Raw genomic sequence first — 19,625 nt, forward strand, 5'->3', positions numbered from 1 at the left:
ACTGGAAAATTTGGTATAGGTGCTACATAGGCTGAGATATTTGTACTGTGCTCCAGTCCTTATTAATAATAATAAATGATATTTCAAGCTCATGAAAACTGATTATTTAAAAACATGGCAGGGATATAAGGCCTACAACTGCAGTAACTACAAATGAATGAATATTGGCAGAGTACACCACGTGATGCGTCTGAGTGAATCACTTTAGAAGAAACCAGTAGGAGCCAATGAGATTTCGTCATTAGCTTTAAATCACCCTTTGGACATTCACGATTGGTTACTGATAGAAAGGAAATGCCCATCATGGGTTACATACTGTAGCGTTGTTCAGGAGATTCAGAGCTTCACAACGATACCGGTCATGACAGACTTAAGTAAACAGATGGAGCACGGCATGACGCGTTAGAATGCAATAACTTCTTGGTAAATTTGGGAGAAATTAAAGTAAACAAAATGTAATAAAATAAACATCTTAATGTATATTTTAAACTTTTTCTTTATAGCAGCTTGAAAGAAAACATATTGAAGAAATAAACTAGCCCAAAATCTCAAAACATGCATGAAAAATCATGCATGTTTTTGCCATGTTCTGTGTCTGCCTCACCTTAAGAGTTTCACTCAATTACTGTAAGTAAGCTTAATTATGAAGTAGTTGCTAAATTAAAGTGACAGTACAAATTCATCTCCCAAATCCTACTCACCATGGCAACCCTCCGTCCTGACTAACTCTGAACTATTCACATAAGCAGCATCATTGACACTGGATAAGTGGCACTCCATTACACCTCAAATCCACCACTGCTGGCCTAGCTTACAGCCAATCAAGTGTATAGACAATCTATTTAAAAAATACACAAATCCTACTCTTGTGGTGCCTGGTAACATGTAGATTTACCAGATGTGCTTCAGACCCCAGGGTGAGCCATCAGCCATTAACCAAGATGACAGATTGATTCAGGTACATTCACGCATACACTCGCTAATAGACATGACATGCTCACTTTTCCCTCTTCAATGTCAGTCAACACCTACCGTACACTTCTGCGCAGTTAGACACCTTCAGCTCACACATCCATTTATTATAGGACGTTTAATTTGCTGTTAGATATGAACACATTACCATCGCACCCACAGAAGAAATTAGAATAGAGCATCGAGCTAAGAGCTCTGCTAATTGGCTATTTGCAGTTATTAGTCCACATTAATAATCCATTACCTGCAAGGCTAACTCCTAAAAGAGGTAAACCTTTTGAAACTGCCATCAATGTCCACCAATACCAAACACCAAACTTTTAAAGAAAGCGGCAATCCTCAAGTGGGTCGTTTGGGGAATCTCCAGCTATGGCTTCATTTGAGTCACAGAGATAAAACCTGGAATTCGGGGGAAAGGGCTTTCTAATGGTAATTTGATAAACACTCTTACCTTGTTTTAGGGGATGTTGTCAACCATTCTTCATGCTTTTCAAATGTAATCAAGTATGCTGCAATTTCCTGTCAAACAGAGAAGGCAGAAAGACAGGTAGACGTTACAGAATATCAACAGCTTTTTAACATGTGCACAGTGAAATGATTGGACTTTAAAGTGCATTTACAGAATTAAACAGGTATTAAGACAAAAAATGTGTCTAAAAACATAGTCATCACGGATATGAGTTCAAAACAAACCAGTTTAAGATCGTATAGTACTCCCGCAAGCTCGGGAACAGCGCTTGAAAATTGCATTCAGCACATTTTGCGCACATATTTCCTCCCTCTTTGTGTGAAGCTCAAATTTTACTATATGAAGATGTGAATGACATGAATTCCTCTTTTGCAGTTGGTTGTTTTGATTGCTGTAACAAAAAAAGAAATCGTTTCTTGGGATGCAAAAGAAGCATGACAGCAGATGATGTGATTTCTCGTACCGATGTTAACCCAGTCATCACTGTCACCCAACAAAAGAGACAAGTGGATGAGTGAAACATACCCCATCATTCCTTCACAAAGCTAATCATGGGAAATGAAAGCAGACCGAGTACTGACAAGCAACCTCATGATTACCTGTGACAGCCAGCCATTCATTTCACGGAGTGAAAGAAAACGGAGGGACCCAAATTATGTTATCCAACAAGAGTCCAATTATTTTTTTTAACTTCACGTGTTGTTCTGGGTAAATTAAGATGAAACAGAACAACTTTAAGAAAAGATTTGTAAAGACTTGCCACAACATTGCTGACAGAAACTTCAAGCGCATTTCTGCAGAAGTGCTGAGCAATAGTTTATTAAAACTTTGCTATCTTTTACTTGAGTATGAGTTTCAGGCTCATTAAATTTAATTCTACATGCAGATTCAATAGACTTATCACAAGAACATAACAGCATAAAAGTCATTCACTTTGATTTCATTACAAATCATTTCATTTGTACTTTTTTTTCTGTTTTCAAATTCAAATGGTTTTTAATCTCATTGAAATCACTTAAATAGTGGTTCACAAAATATCTAAAACTGTCAATCAATAAGCTTACTTTCTAGAACATTACATCAAGCAATCTACATAATGTAAATCCATCACACTACAATCAATTTCAATATTCTTCTCGCATCTGAGGTTGACAAGGTTTTATTTACTAATCTAATTAAACACTGGAAGTCTATCAATAATAGCCCAAATTCTACTCAACGATGGTATTCAGATGTCCTTGGGAAGTGTAATATATATTTATAGTCAGTAACTCTACAGTGTAATTCTGTCGCAATTGGCAGTATGGCCATCCCTCGAGGAACCAGGGTGCCAAGACTGGCATTGCCCACAAAGAGACCGCTAGAGCTGGCGATAGCCTGCAGGGGCTGTCTGAGAGATAGCGCCGTTCTGATTAACGTTCTACCCTCCTGTCATCAGGGCCAGAGGGAAAGAGAGAAGGACGAGAGGAAGAGGCTGTGGAATATCACCATGGAGAAGAGTAAGACAGCCACTCCATAAAGAAAAAAAAACACTCTTGCCTGGCTTAACAAACCGAAAATGCTACAGATGAGCTACACAATTTTTAGTTTGTATATGCTGTTTTTGCAGTAACTATACTTGCACTTATGTAACTACATGAAAGGAAAGAAAACTTTATCTTATTAAACACTCAATTAAAACAGTAATCCTCAATAAAATAAGTCTAACTTTGGTGCATGGTGCTAATTTACTGTGGTGCTCATGAGTAATGTTTGTTTTAAAAGCCATAGAGATAGCTGGGGGCGAAACTCCTTCATTGACCTTGAGGTCCATTTGAGATTCTTTTTATCGTTTTCCCATTAAAAGTCAACATGCCGACCTCAGAGCTGGGGGGATGAGCCGAGAGGCCCGGTCCAGTAAATAAAAGGCAAGCGTCGGCATCCCCCCAACCACTCCCCGAACAGATGTCGAGGATTATTTCAACCCCCCGATCAGCCATAAAGGTGCAATAACCTTACGGCAAAAAAAACAAACAAAAACAAGCAAAGAGCCATTAAACAGCTGCGAGAGACAAAGTTTGTGCGGTTTTATTAGCGGATAGTTCTCATCTGAGTTGATTTGGTTCAGTTGTCAAGATAGTGCATCTAAGTCTGTCCAGCAGCTGTCAATCAACTACTGACCTCATGGCCAGCCCAACAAGTTCTCTATAAATATTGGTTCAATGACATATAAGAGTGTCCACGATAAAGAGAAGAAAAGATCTTTAAAAATGTTCTGTTTGTTTTCCAGTTGATTTCAATATGGTTTTAAAAAACTTTTGTACCACTTTCAAATTTTACTTATATTTTGAATACATGTGCTGATTGTAATTTAAATCAAATTCTATAGAGGTCGCACATTATTCAACCATGTAGCACACCAGAAAACAACATTTAGAAACCAAGAGCAATGTGCCACAGAGCTGGCTGAACATGTGCCCAGAGAAGAGGACCTTGACATTGGAGAGTCTGTAAAATCCATGTATCAGGAGCTTACATCAGAAAAGCTGATTACGGAGAACCGTGTCTACCCGTACCAGTTTAAAATGCTCTTAATATGCTAAATGGTGTCACCTCTACAAGGAGAATAGCTCACACGAAACACAGCCACCTTTTTTCCCCATCTCCTCTCCTGTTTCTGTCTCCATCTGAAGGCAACGTGTAAACGAGAGCCTCTGAGACACATCTCTGATTCAATTTTGAAAACGCCTTCCTGATAGGATACCGGACAACAACGGCCTCAATTTTCAATCAAACTGTCACCGCCGACAGCTAAAGCAAGAGGGTCTTCTGTGAACATAAGAAGACGTCTGGCAATTGAAAATAAAATATGACATGCATATTTCCCTTCCTTTGTTTCTGGTGCTCAAAATTGACACAATAACTACATCATGCAAGCAAACACAATTTTTCCCAATCCTTCCCTCCTTTTTAAATCACGAGGAGACAGAGAAGCAGCTCTGATAAATGCAATTCCCATCACATTTCTCTTGCGCACAAGATGCTGCTTGTATTGGCAGACATTTGATGTTTGTTGCAGCAGTAGTATCTGTGTCCCTGGCTGACCCACGACGTGCGCGTTTGTCGTCTCTACCTTTTGACGCTTGGATTGATGTGGATAAGATCAAAATTTACAGTCAGAATTTACAGGGCTGATCACTTAAAACAATGATAGACATTCCATTAAAAGCAGAGATAGGCATCTCTCTGGCATTATTCCAGCACCCATCAGACACTTGTCTCTAAATACCATCCATAACACATCTCCATGTTCCCATGAGCCATTGAGCCTTTGAGACAAAAAAGCTCATAGACACTCAGGGGAACGAACTCCTCCATTTGAATACTAATATTCCATTAAGTCTAACATGACACTATGAGGCTGTTTAAATTAAAGGTCTCTCTGAGTTTGAAACAAGAATGTGACTTGATCAAATGGATTCATCATTCACAGCGTGAGTTTTCATGGGTTGTGCATATGTCAACCTCATTCTTTCAACCCACACTTTTTTCCACAAGCACTTCCAGACTTCATTGTACTTCTCTGAAAAGACTCCTACTAAAACACACCTTCAAGCTTTCTGCCATATTCTACTCTGTTAAAAAAACACAAATAAGTCCCAGATATAGTGGAGTAAGTAAATGGGTTACAGAGGGTCTTTAAAGTATAAGATAAATGTTCTTGAGAGACAGATGTGAGCACTCAGGATATTTGCTTACTTTATATAGACCTGTATGAAATGATGATGCATTCATTAGATTGAATTGTGAATAAAGTGAAGAATAACGTACGGTGGGGTCGAAACTTCTGAGACCATTGAAAACCTGGGATTCAGAATGAAATGAAATGCTGGAAAAAAATCATAATTATGTTAAACAAACTTGTGGAGTTCACACTGAAGTGCTGCTGTTGTAAAAGCACAAAAGGGACAATCAAAATAGTAAGAAAATCTAATTGAATGGAGTTTATATATATGTATATATATATACATGTATGTATATAATCAAAATTAAACAATTAAACACAAAAAAAATTATAATGTTTTATTTATCTATGTCAATGTGACAATTAACAGACTTCAGAGAACTGTGAAGATGCAAATGTGTTGTAAAAATACTGAAAAATTAACTTGAAAATCTCAGGGGTCTCCAAGTAAATATTTTAGGCCAAAAGGGGTTTGTGAAAGTTTGTGAATCCCTGCATTACGTGAACAAACAATAATAAACATGAAAACAGCAATGGCATTACACATTCAACGTTTTCCAGTTTTGAAATATATTTTTGATCAATAATTAGTGAAGTTTTTCTTAGCTATATCCTGTATTAACAGTGTTTAGTAACTTGCAAAATTACTCCTCTCATACATGGTGCAAATAAGAAGTGCTTTTGTCCCCAAATTTAGAAGCATCACAAATTGATTTACATGAAAATTACATGGCCGTCCTATATTGTGAATATAGTCAAAACTAAACGATGTAACACACAATGGTTTATTTTAATTTTTAGAAAGGAACATTTAAAAGAGTAAAAAGAAGAATTAGCGTTTATCAATAAAATATAAAACTACTGCCATTGTGTGAATAACATGTAATCATATCGTCCATAAAGTAACTTTTAAAATGTAAAATAATCGAATTACACGTTCAAAATTTTGTGAGCAGATTACATGTAATCAGTTACTACCCAGCACTATGTATCCTCAAACTTTTGGCACTTGGTATCACACAGTACATGATTCTGACCTTGTTCTACACTTGACAGTAGGAAGTCTGTGCAGGAGGGGAAGATGGATATGAGGGAATGGGGGGCAGGAAGAGCCTCTCAACTGATTCTATTCCCCATGATACCTTGTTGTCACTGGAAAGTAAGGTCATCTGATATTTCCTGCAGGGCAACCCATGAAACTGACCTGGCCAGGGCAGGGTGCAAATGGATTTGAGGGAAACCGGGGGAGAGGATTGAACTACCCAGGCATCCCTTAGGGCGAATTGAAATGCAATTAGACATAGGAGAGAGTGATACACAGGGAGGGACGGTTGAGGAGGGAACGGGGAGATGAGAGGATAAATGAGCGAGAGTGGGAGAGGTGTGAGGGTATAACAGACGAACAAGAGTCAGCAGGGATAAGAAAAAGGTCAAGGACTCGAGAAAAAAATCTGTGGAGCTCGTCTTCTCTCACACAGCTCATTAAAAACAAGCACATCGTTGTAAGGTGGTTTACGCACTTCAGGAGAGTGTGCATTAAACCAATGAAATGGATAGGTTTGTTCCTGACCTGTTGTCAGGCACAATGAAAACTCCACTATCCACCTCCACTAGTTCACACTGCCCAAAAAAGATAAAACAACAACATCAACAGTTGATCATTTTGTTGGAATATAGCATGCTGTTGCACTTTTTTGTTTTGATTGATGGATGGATGGATCACAAGCAACCATTAATCCTACAGATAGTCAGATGCCTATGAAAATAAAAGATAATGGGAAAGTAAGTTTGAAAATATTGAAGAGGAATTTGAGTTCAACCAAGAAGTGCAAAGGGCTGGAGAAGGACACAGAGGGGAAAGAGGAGCGAGTAAGCAGAGAGCGCAAACAACAAAAGCACTCTGACTCAATGACAGCTGCACTTGGCATCTGCTGGTGTGGTGTGGTGCTGTTCTACGAGTCCCTGAGCAGGGTTAAAAAGCTTTGCTTTCCAGTCAACCACCTATTAATCCCTGCATGCAGCCTCCTTGGGCAGCCCAAATGAGGAGCAGGAATGGCGCTCGCAGCCGACTCTGCGTTATAGCTCCTCTGTGCATGCCCCGCCACGACCATTCAATACTCATGATGCTCGGTGCCTCACCCTCTTCCAAAGCTTTTGGCCACCAACCTGCGGACTCAACAGAAAGCAGTGGGACGTGGAGTACCCTGTAAAAAGGTCTGTAAGATGCGCGGAGCCCTGTCAGCACGCTCTGAATACATCTGGTCGTAACTTGGCAGGATGGAATCCATTTACTGCACAGAGGCAACCCTCTCTGCTCATTTGAAAGTCTCTTCAAGGCCCTTTGCCCTTTCCCATAATATGCTTTTAAAGGGTGTGGGCAGATCATATCTCTTTCCCAGCACTGGTCAGATAGACAGCCAGTCTTAACCACCCAACAGCCTACATTATACATACAGTTGGGCCGAGATCAATTCTGAATTGATCCAGAATAGCTTAGATGTTTTCCAGCTGGTGGTCAATGTTTGGCTTGGCATGCTGATTCGCCTGCGGTGCACCTCCCAGGTCCCAGACACTTCGAGGCCTCTCGAAACAAATTATCCCCATCTCACAGCACTGAATCCTCCCTATCAAGGGCTGAGTGAGTGGCTGAGCTCCAGCCGCTCTGTCTCGGCCTTCTGTTTCCACAGTGCAGCCTGAGTGGAGGAGGAGGACGTATTGTGGGAGGGAAGTGTTCGCACTTAGCAAGATTTTTTTGCTGCTAGTGCCAGGTCCCACTGCATTGGATGGAAATGAAACTGCTCTTTGAGGGAATGTCATCATTTAGAGAGAAAAAAAAAGCAGCATCACCTCCCCCTGTAACATCTTCGCTTTGAATGTGACATCTCAGCCTTGGCTATCCGTGCCAAGGTCTGTGTCTGAAAAGTGTGTGATGGCACATGCTTTCAGCTTCAATAACAATAAAATGTCTTTAAATGATTTTGCTCAGCAAATATCAATATATGTGATTAAAATTCATTTGATTACATGCTATTCTGATTTGGTTTGATTATATGCTGATTTAATCAGCATAGCATGGATTTTTAATCTATTGACACTCCTAATAAACATATTTTGGAACAAGCTGCATTTCAACAAACCACAACTGTCAAAAGTAAATAAATCCACAACTCTCAAATATAAATAAATAAAACACCAAGGTTGTGCACCATTCAGAACTGATTGGAGACTGTCTGTCCAATTAAATTACTGAATTTCAACTGAGGTAGCAAAAATGTAAATGTAAGGAACAATAAATAATATGAATTGAAATTCAAAGAAATTCATAAAACAAATCCAGAGAAGTTCCAGTTTTAAATAATGCCTCATCCCTTGTCGTTGTCGTATATCAATCAAGTAATATAAGTGCTATCCTCGTTTTTTACTTGTAGAAACCATAGTATAATACATAGATTCCTGTGATCTATGTATACATTTCTATGATCCGATGTCTCGCTCACCACTGTTGTGTTGTTCAGTCATCATGGATCACAATTATTGAATGGCGAGTACAAAAAAATCCCCCAAAAAACACAAATGTAGATCAACTGAGGTAAGCAGGCTTTGGGAAAAATGGAGAAATAAAACAAGGATCAATATCAGCGTGGCGTATTCGAAATGGAGAGAGAACCCACCAAATCATTTCACAATTAGTCACATATTAGTAACAGGCTAATATAGCATTACATTTCACGTTCCTTGCAGATAATTCATTATGATGATGACATAAAATAGTGTGATCAAAAGTACAGGTAATACAAAAACTAATTTATTAGCTGAGATATAATTTATATGATTTGTGAATTCCATCTCTGGATGGTGAAAACGACATCTCCAATCAATCCACTCTCCTTCATAGCGTCATCAAGCTTCGTCTTTGTAATTGTTTTGAAAATGTGACCTCTGGTGGCAAAAAAATTACAGATTGTACCTTTAGCTAAAAAAAAAAAAGTGAAAATGATAAATAGAACAATAGAAAAGCAAAATGATCGATCAATAAAGACAGACAGATTCTTCAGTTCTAAATTGTGGCCGACCCTGTAAAGAACTATAACTAGAGTTAAATGTTTTGGTATCACAGACTTCAGGGTCTGCATGATAAATCCCTCCAATTCAAAATTTTATGTGGTAGGAATGAAGGAAGAGGGAAAGTTAAGTATGCCCTCTGCCACTTGCCTTGGGCACCAAAGCTCAGACACACATCCTTTTCCTTATCCTGCTTTTTCATGGATGCGGGGGAGGATTGAGCAGTTCTACGGCTGAGACACAATAGGATACTCTATTCCCCCATGTGGCGATGAAGAGGCTCATTTGTAAATGTCGGCCATTCGCTCCCACTCTCACTAGCTCCATGGGGAGCAGCCAGGTTCACTTCCCAGAGTCCTACGGCACTCTCCTCCAATCTGCCCTCTCGTGTCTATGCTTGGAGCTTTCATCATCATCATCCATACAGCAGGACACCTCCCCTTTCCAGCTTCCCATAAGCCACCATCCACCCAGCAAAGGGAGCAGAGCGACGCTTTCATTAACACATGCAAGATAGGCCTTCTACCATGGCTGAACAGTGGGTATATATATATATATATATATATATATATATATATATTATAACTTAATTTATTTAATCAACTAACATTAGATTAATAATTCAGAATAGAATAATAACATAAAAGCCAATTAATGAAGATAATAATGATAATATTAACATATACAGTAATGTGGCTACACACATGCACACTAAATAAAACATTAGAGTTCTGTCATTTTAAAATAATTAAAAAAAAAATAAAAGAACTAATACCAACCTGACGTTATGACACTTATCTAATGATATTTCAGTACTTACTATGTCCTTTTCAGGCATTCACAACTTAAACTGCCAATCAAACCTTGAGTGATTTAATGCTGATGGCAGCGCTATTCCAAGTGTGAGACAGACTCGTTTTGGGGGATCATGGGTGTAGTGGGAATTAGAGTAAGAAGTGAGTCTAATGCAGTGTCACTGAGTCTCATTGACGAGAGTCCCTATGGCGCACCTGATGTGTGAGAAAATAGGGCAAGAGACAAAGACACCACGAAGCCCTGGCATACCTGATCATTCACACGACTCTTACAGAGCTCCACTGACAGACTCCACAGTTGAATTTGCATTAGACTTGAGAAATAATCTAGAGGGTTTCTGATGCATTGTCCAAGTAAAGGAGTGTTTGAGACTCGAATCAGTTGCAAAAAAATCATAATAATAATAATAATAAAAAAATATTCCAAAAAGTGATTTATCAAAAAGACAGGCATGCAATTAGCCTAGTCCTACACAACCAGCTAAATAATGCTAGCTGTCATCTTCCAAATATGTAGTGCTGTTCACAGTGCTGTAGCAAGTTACCTATCTTAGTTCGTAATTTTACAGATATTCAGAAATATATATTTGTATGGTACTTGGTAATTGCTTCCCTGGAAAAAATCACTATACTTCCACTCAAAGCAAAGCAAATAAGAACTGTATAATGTAAGGCTGCAACATTCCAGGTCCAAAATTTGCAAAATGTGCACTTTAATAGCAGTGGTTGCTTTGAGCAAACTCTTAAACTCATGTATTAAGCCTTTTTCAAATCTTATGACTTACTGAGGAGACAACATGCTATTACCTTTCTTATAATAAAATGGGTGAAAATCCCATTGATTTACATGTAAAATAATGACTTGGACTCATGTCTGCTCTCAGCAACTACTCTCTTCCTCTGGAAAAAGGAGTAGGTCTATTAGGCTGTGCTTCTACTTTCATGCACTTTGCCAGCCTGTTTATTTCAGAGCCCAGAATCAATTAATGCTGGAATTATCCAGTGAATTCCACTATTCAGCACAGCAAATGACTGGGGCACCCTTGCGTGAAACCAATTTCTAACTTTCAATTCGAGGCGTGCCCACAACCACCTACTGGGCCCTGTGCAAAAACGAGCTTCACTTCAACTGTCCTGACAGAGCTGGTCACCCGTGCAGCCCAGCACGTGATTTGTGCACTGTTCCACTCGATATAGAAATAACACAAGAATGGGAAACAATGCAGACAGAAGGAAAACTAAAGTTTCTAGAGTTCAAACGGCAATCAATCCATTAGCATTGGGAAAAGAAATGTCTTCTCAATAAAGAGACATATCTAAAACTACACTGACAGGAAAAAAAACATATTAGGAGATTCATAGCTACAGGGAGAAGAGTTATTTCCGCTCAACAAAAGTTGTGCTCTACAGAAAAGAGAAATACTCTGCAGAATTTTCTAAACGGGCTAGTCATGGGATGGCTGGATCAAGATTTTATGGGTATTCTGTGTAATTAGGCAAGGTTTGAGTCACTAAACCAAGAGAGGCTTCATACAACACGTTAGCACGCTTTATAAAACCCTGAAGCAACACAATTAAATATAACTCAGGTTTTTAAAAGTTTAACTATATTTAAAGGAAGACTATGTAACTTTTGGCACTCTAACAGTTAATAAACAAAACTGCATGCATCCTACGGCCTCGATCCAGAACCCGGCCAGACCCAGACCCCAAAATACCACCTTCAACCGCAGAGAATGCAAGAGTGCCCAAGGTTCATTGATGGACTACCCACGAGTGAGCCAGAGGACTAGAGGACAGTGCTCACGATTGCCCTGGAAGTTGGGACATTGTGCAACCATCTGCAGTGCCTGAGCCAGAGGATCCTGGGGCTTCGCCTCTAGTCTCAGTTTCCATCCTGACTCCTCCCACCTTCGGCTCCAGGGACCATCTGCCTAGTGACTTCACCAAGTTCCCTCATCCTACTGGCTCCCCATTGGACAGTCTTTGCTTTACTTATGCCACGGACACACGTTTCAACCTCTATGCTCCATCCCTTCTCCCCTATGGCTGCAGAGGACTCCTTCCTCCCTTAAGCATCGCTTCTGTCCTTGGTCTCACTGCCATCGCCCCAGTCCTCAGGCACTCTGGCACCACCTTGTTGCCTGGGTCACCAGCACCAGCAATGTCGCTCAGCACCGTCGACCCTCTATCCGCGCCATCTGATCATGAGCCCTTGTCTCCGTTGTTCGTCCTTTACATTTCGGCAGCCACACCTACCACATCTTTACTTGGCTCCTCCCGCATTTGTCTCCACCATGTGCTGTCAGCTCTGAGAGCTCTTGGTCTGCGCCATCGGAGTTCCTCCGCCTTCAACATCTGGGACTCGTAGCCAAACCATCACCATCCCTTCGACACATCCTGCCACCATCCTTTCTCTTCTGCCTCCCCACATCATTTCACCATCTCTATGTATCACTCTATTAAAAGTCACATCTTGTCACAGGGGAAATTCTGTCACCATTCTGTTTAGTTTTGTTTATGGACTTTCAGTTTGTTTTCATTTGTCATGTGTTTCCTTGTTGTGACTCCTGCCACTCGTCTGTCTCCATAGTTACCGTCATTATGAGTTAATTGGTTTCAGCTGTGTTCTATTAATTATCCTTGTTTGTGTTTGCTATATAAGTTGATCCTTCACATTCATTCTCTATTCGGTCCACATTACATTTAATGTGTGTTGTCCTGCCTGTCTAAGTATTATTTGTATTATCCTCATTAAACTTCATATTGAAACTTTATTCTTCATCTCCGTCTGCCTTCCTGCAACCACCTGTAACAAATCCACAGTGGTTGGCTTCCCGCAAGGTCTAAAAAGGTTGGAATATAAACACTCATTATAAGCGAGCTGTAATGATTCAAGATAAGACAAAAACACGGTTTGGAAGATGGATTCATGATGTGCTCGCTCGTTATATATATTTTTTTACATTAAAAAAAAGTTACAAAGCGCACCTAAAAATGTCTAAAATTCAACACTGCTGCAATGCCACAAAAAGTCACAATGTCCTTCTAAATGAGTATGGCTGCAGTGACAGTGCTTTAAATGAATTTAAAGACACAGTGTGTACCCACAAAAAATACCAAAAATAACAATGTAATCTAATTGCTTTTTTCCTAATTAAAAAGTCCAATAATACTAATAACAATTGTTCCTTTAGGAAATAGCAAAGAAAAGGCATACACTGTAAAAGAGAAGAAAAAAAAAACCTTACAAATTACAGAAGAGCCGGCAGCATACACTCTCCGTTCAAATTAGCTGGCCCACCTAAAGTGAGCTTTAATAGAGCACTGAACTAAGTCCTACTCATCACTCAGAGGGACTCGTCTCTCTCTCTCTCTTTTTTTTTTCCTCCTAGTGTTGATCCTGCCATTGTACTGCCGGGTTTGATTTGTCTTTGAGAGGGAAGGCTTTAATTGAAGTGTGTTTGTGCTATCTAGTGCATCAGTCAGACTGCCTTTGTTTGACTATCAGAGTGCTAGACAAGCAGCCTACTGCCTCTGCCCTCTGTCCCCGCTTTGTGCTGAGATCATGATAAAGAGACAGTGCGACTGTGAAGGTCACACTAAGATAGAGTCAAATCCAGCGAAATCTCTCCTTAACAGCATTTACCTTTCAAATAACATCAAGGCAGGGGCGACGGCCTACCTGGGGCCATTAACGTCATCTCAGTTCAGTTCAGTAGTCTACCTTTAGATCTTCAACAATATTCATTGAAATAGAAATAAGTTCTTTGAAATGGTTTAAAAGGGCAAATCACTGTTACATACAGTTCCTACACTTGTTGACCAAGAATTTTCCAGACATTTGTGATGGTTGGATGAAGAAAATAAAAATCATTTTATAGTAATTTCTAACAAAAATATATATATATTTTTATTGTAGAGCTAAGCATAAATCAATTATAAGTCACTATACATTATACAAAAAGAATGATTTTAATGATAGAAAGAATTGTCACTAGGGGCAGTGCTCTAAAAAAAGTACACCTTTTATCTTATATACTCATAATAAGGAGTGCATATTCGTACCTTAGGGGTGTATATCCGTGCTTTAAAGTAATATGCACCCTTTAGGGCAAGATATGGCATAAATATATACTTTTGAGGGTCCTGCCCCAGTGGCTACTGCTATATGTTTTATTTATACATTTCCACAACTTTAATATTTAATTAAGTTCCGTGAGTTTCTCAGACCTGAAATATTCCTATGTTAAAGGTGCTGTCTGTAAAAATGATAGCTAGTGGTTGAAATAGGTACTGCAGTCCAAATTCAAAATATTTGAGACCGTTGCTTCCCCCGCCTCCTCCTCCTCAGACTACTGCATGGACGGAAAAAGCACTGACACATGCAGGATTTCATTTGATGGTAGGCTAAATAAGCGAGTGAGAGCAACGGTACCGAAGAACGAGTGTAGCCTCTATTAAAGACGTTTTTAAATCTGAAAACTCAGAAAAGCAAAATCTGAAAACCCCTTCGCCCTACCCCTCGATCTCAACAAGCATCGGGACTCCCCCTAGACGTGAATGCGCAAAATGGACGAGTAGGGACACATTTCCATGTACTAAATGGTTTACTAATTTCAGCATATTAGATAAGTTTAGACCTTGTGCTGTATCAAACCAGTCACGACTGAATCAATCATACAGATGACTTGATGACCTCTTCCTCTGTGAGTTTACATTATTTTTTAGAAGCCATATTTGTTCATTGACTCACAGAAGCAACACAATCTTCATTAGACATGCTACTAAGCTATTAATTGTCATCTGCTTCAATGTTCTCCCTAGCCAAAACTTAAATGGGCTTAGAATGGAGAACAAAGAAGCCATGTTTAGGTGTTAATAAGAAAATAAGAAACCATGTCAGGCTCGAAAAAAGCCACCTCATGTCAGAGATATCTGCAAGGAGCAGAGATGTGAGGATAAGAGGGGACAAAAATAAGAGGGGAATATGCTCCTAATACATCATCTGATCTCATTTACAGATCATTTACCTGCAGTAGGTTTCAGCCATGTATTTTATCATAAGCAATGGACATGGTGCTACACCTGCTTGGCTCCAGCAATGCGCACAGGCAATGTTGCAAAGCCTTATCATATTCTATTTATTTCATTTTTCTTTTTGCCAGGCTAAAAGGGATGACAAATAGTCTAAATAAACCAGATTTGCATTTCCTTAAGGAAATACCTGTGCATGCAAAGTAGCAAAAGAACAGTGTTGAAGTTTTAAATAATCTTTTAGTTTTTAATAAATGGTTACAATAAAATATGCAATGAGGATGAATCACAATTCATTATGCAAATGATGTAACTGTTGGTTTAAGCAGTTAAATTAATAGTTCACCCCAAACTAAACTGGTATAAAAACATGTATTCTAAAGAACACAACAGAATATATAAATAACATCGGACCCTACTGATTTTCACTGAGCAATTTTTCAAAATATCAGGTGTAATAGTTAGGGTTAGGGGTTGAGAACAAACCCCTAACCAAAATGTTTGAAGAGTATCAATACAGAGCAGCCTCGCAAGCACTGGAATAAATAAATCATTGAGTACAAAGATGAATTTAGGAGTGAGCAGCTGCCAAGGCATAATATAATTCATGGTCATGCATCAATGTTACTGGCAACTGCACTGGCACTATAAGGCAAAACTCACAGTGCCAGCCAGGTGCAAGCACATCAATCCTTCTCATCACAGAACAGCACAGAGGAATAAAAGAATTTTATTAACCAGTGATTAAAATAACAGAGATTTGCTAACACGCAGGGAGACTTCAACTATACTGTTTGGGTCACAAACACAAAAGCTCCTGTGTAATGTTTCTCAATCTGTGAGTAAATCCACATGGTCTACCGTGGGTCACAGCTCTGTTCTAATAGTGACGAACATTAGAGGAAAAAGGCAATAGAAAAAGAAGACCAAATGTGGGCATAAAAACTTTGAAACAAAAACCAAGATAATGTAATCAATTTCATACTTTTCAGCTTCATGTTAATAATTGTGCATAATATTAAGGAGACTTTCATTTACTTTAGCAAAGTAACTTTGGTGGTCTGTTACGTCACCACTGGATATGCAATTTTAAATTTTAAATTTTAACTCCTGAAGCAAAACTCATATACTGTACGCTATGTTCACACAGCAGTATAATCTGGTCGTCAGTTCCAAATTTCAGGAGTGCGTCCATTAAAAGTTTATTTGTTTGTTTAGTCTTTTTTTTTCATACAATGATAACACTTTCAGTTTATGTTACAATGACAGTGCCATAAGTCTTAATGGTCAGACTTAAGTCAGAATGCAGTCTACTATTGGACATGCTTTATCTTAAAAAGTGTTATGAAAAGCACATACAACTGTGAAAGAGACTGATGCCCACTCGCTTCCTGTTTGTGAAACACAAATGAGAAAAGTATACCTGGGGTTTCAGGCAGGTGCATAAACGGTTAAATAAACACAAAAATACGTCAAAATTTCTGTCTTGGCGAGTCAGTTATGTTCATTTATTAAGTAGGGTTTTAAAGTTTAATTTTAATTAATATTTTGACTACTGATTGTTTAATGCAATACTGTGTTAAATTGTGCAAATAGATCCATAGTCCATAGGCTTCTTCCTATCTGGATATTGCCGATGGTATAAACAAAAATGAGAAGATCGCAATTCAGATTGTGGCTTGTGATTGTTTATCATAAGATCGCGATATGAAATTTTGGCACCCCTTCTTTACACAATTCTTTGTTTAATTAAATATAAATACAAGCTCTTCCCTCAACATCTAATCAAAACACTTTAGCTTAAGGAAATGTTGTGGGACTACTGTTTATCAAACTGTTTGTGTACACACCTTGTGTATGCATTATCTGAATTCAGACTAAATAGGAGGGAGGTGCAGAAAGTGTTCCATTGGCTGTTTTTTCTACTTCTTCGTGTTTCTTCCGTGTGTGCCTTTTCAGCAAACCCAATGTTTTGCTGCTGGCAAACTCACTGAGCGGTTGGGAATTACTTATTTAACAGATAGCATTTCTTCTGTTGTCAGCATAAAAAAAGAAGAAAAAAAAGGTTCTTGTCCATAACAGGGAAAACCAATTCAGTGTGAAATCAGAGGTCATTTGGAGACAAACAGCGTTAACAGGAGCGAGCAGGGGTTAGGACTTGCAACATTAATTAGCATCTAAACACAACACAACATTACAAACAGCCACTATGGCATTTATTTGTTTTGGCAGACTTTTTTTTTTTTCAGATGGCAATAAATGCACTTTTCTCTCATTACCAGCAATGGGTTTGCTGCACTTATTCAGAACTGTTCACTGAATGTTTCATAGAGGCTTAAAATATCATTGATCTTAATCTTGGCATACGATGTCTTCCTGATCGCTGTGTCATATCCCCTCCAAGGCCAGTAATAAATGTAGAACCCCAGGCAGAGCAGTAATCCGCGGTTTCTGGAGGTGTCGTGTTCTGGCTACGGACAAGAGATAAGCTCCCTACCCCCATGGAACAAGAAAGGACAAAGCAGGCTTTCACACTCTTACGTCTGCCTCAGTTTTCTAAAAAAAGGCAGGGGCCCAAATGTATCAGAGAGATAGTGACATGTCTAAACAGGAGAGGTGGGGGGATAATAAATACGAAAAACATCTGCATTTGCCTTATCGCATGGCACTGCTATTTAAATGGCATGCCCATCATTTTCTGGATCACAGTTGTTATTCACAGCTTAGAGCGGTGAAAATTCTTTGAGCCAAGAGGATCACACCTCAGTCGGAAGGACACAGATAAGGACGAGCCTCTGGCACTTAGACACCTCACCACAATGCTTTAACACGGAGCGACATTCTTGTCGGAAGATGGTAAGATGACAAGCAAGACAAATCTCGCCTCATTTAATATTCCCCAGACAGACATTTTTACATCTCAAGGTTTACAACATGGTTCGTACACGGGCTAAATTTAAGAACTTTTCCGGTACTTTCAAGGGTGATTCCCCCTGCTGTTTGCCATAAATATGCATCATATACAAATATCTCTGTCACAAAAGCAACTTAGACACCAATCTAGACTTTCATTCTCATGTTCATATGCTTTTGCCTCATACATTTATGGAGAAAAAATGACTTCAACCATATATTGTGTTGCATGTATTATGTTCATAAAGTTAATGGCAAAATGTTTAGTTCTATACATTCTAAGTGGAAAAAAAAAATCTAGATCGATTACATTTTGCACGTCCTTCCCCAGATGCAAACCTGAACTAAGAGAGTCACAACTTATCTTCAAATATCAATAAAGGTGAATAATTACACTAAGATTTTGAAGTATGTAAACGCCCAAGGTTTCAAAAGAAAGGCTGAGCATAAGAAAGAGACCCAAATGAGATACAGGAGCATGTCAGCAAGCCAGCAATCAGAATCAGGTGTGTCGTTCCCATCTCAGTCGGTAGTGAGAAATGCAGTCCTGCACCCACTGCCAGTGAGGAGCCCTGCCATCAAAACCCCCCAAAGCGCCACACACCCGTCCATCGCTCCACTTGTCTAATTAAACATAGTTAACATTCATCCCAAGGTCTTATGCAGATGAGCAGAGAGGGGGATGTGGTGCATGGTGCATTAAGAAAAAACAACATGGTGGTGGGTGTTGGGGCAAATTGAGACTCTGGGAGATATCTTCAATTTGACCTCATTCATCAATTAATTAGAGCTATTAGGGGGTGGTGGGATGGAACAAGAGCAGAAGTCATTGCTGTGTCACTCCTGGAAGCTAGTAAATGGCTTCTGCCACTCCTCCTGTGCCTTTGAGCTGACATATGTCAGTCAGGCTGTCACTTGCATTGACGCGGACACACATAAACACACACAATGCTTTTACGAAGACGCTCAAGGAATCTTCATCTCTACTGGCTGCCGCCCAAGAGAAACTCCCTGCACCTCTCATAGGAAAAAAGTGACTCTAGTCTAGCACACTTCAAGAGGAGTTTTAGTGTGCGTGTCTTAAACTCACTATTATACAGCAATGTCCTGGACCACAAAGGTAAACATGAATGCCTCAACCAGTGGGACAGATTTGCTGACAGCTCAAGTCTGATTTAACTGCATTCATGCATTCATTCATTTCAGTCCTAAAAGCAATCAAGCTTAAAAACTCAAAACATAGAAAGTAAGCGCTTGTAACAAAAGAGGTAAATCTTGCAAAAAGATTCAGGTCACACACACAGACACAAACACAAAGTAAAGTAGAGGTTATGCGTTTTGCCATGGACGACTCTGGGTACTGGTATGGGTTGCTGGTAATGCTAGAGTGAGGTGGGTTTGTGCCAGGGAGACAGTAGGGGTTCAGAGTTATGTGAACTCATGATGGATTCATATTCTTCGACACATGCTTCACGGCCAACCATGCGGAGCAGCATTGCGCTCCCCTGGATCCTGTTTGTAACTGTCTACACGACAAGGACCCCAGGGAGCAGACACTTAAATTCACTCACCTTCACCTGATACCAGAGATCTGTTTCCCAGCACAGGCAGGTGGAGCATGGCCCAAGCCCTT

At 39.4% G+C, this 19,625-nt stretch overlaps 1 protein-coding gene across 10 annotated transcripts in view; it reads right to left on the bottom strand.

Moving 5' to 3' along the window:
- The window catches only part of camta1a (calmodulin binding transcription activator 1a), a 335,809-nt gene that overhangs the window by 188,939 nt on the left and 127,245 nt on the right, over window positions 1-19,625 (bottom strand). For all 10 annotated transcript variants that reach the window (XM_089124721.1, XM_089124723.1, XM_089124719.1 and 7 more), the window contains one exon: window positions 1,424-1,491. In XM_089124721.1, coding sequence (XP_088980847.1) covers window positions 1,424-1,491 — 68 coding nt within the window. The remainder of the gene's footprint in view (window positions 1-1,423; window positions 1,492-19,625) is intronic.

This window comes from Pimephales promelas, chromosome 20 (genome assembly GCF_988280905.1).
Source record: "Pimephales promelas chromosome 20, fPimPro1.hap1.1, whole genome shotgun sequence".
Lineage (NCBI taxonomy): Eukaryota > Metazoa > Chordata > Actinopteri > Cypriniformes > Leuciscidae > Pimephales > Pimephales promelas.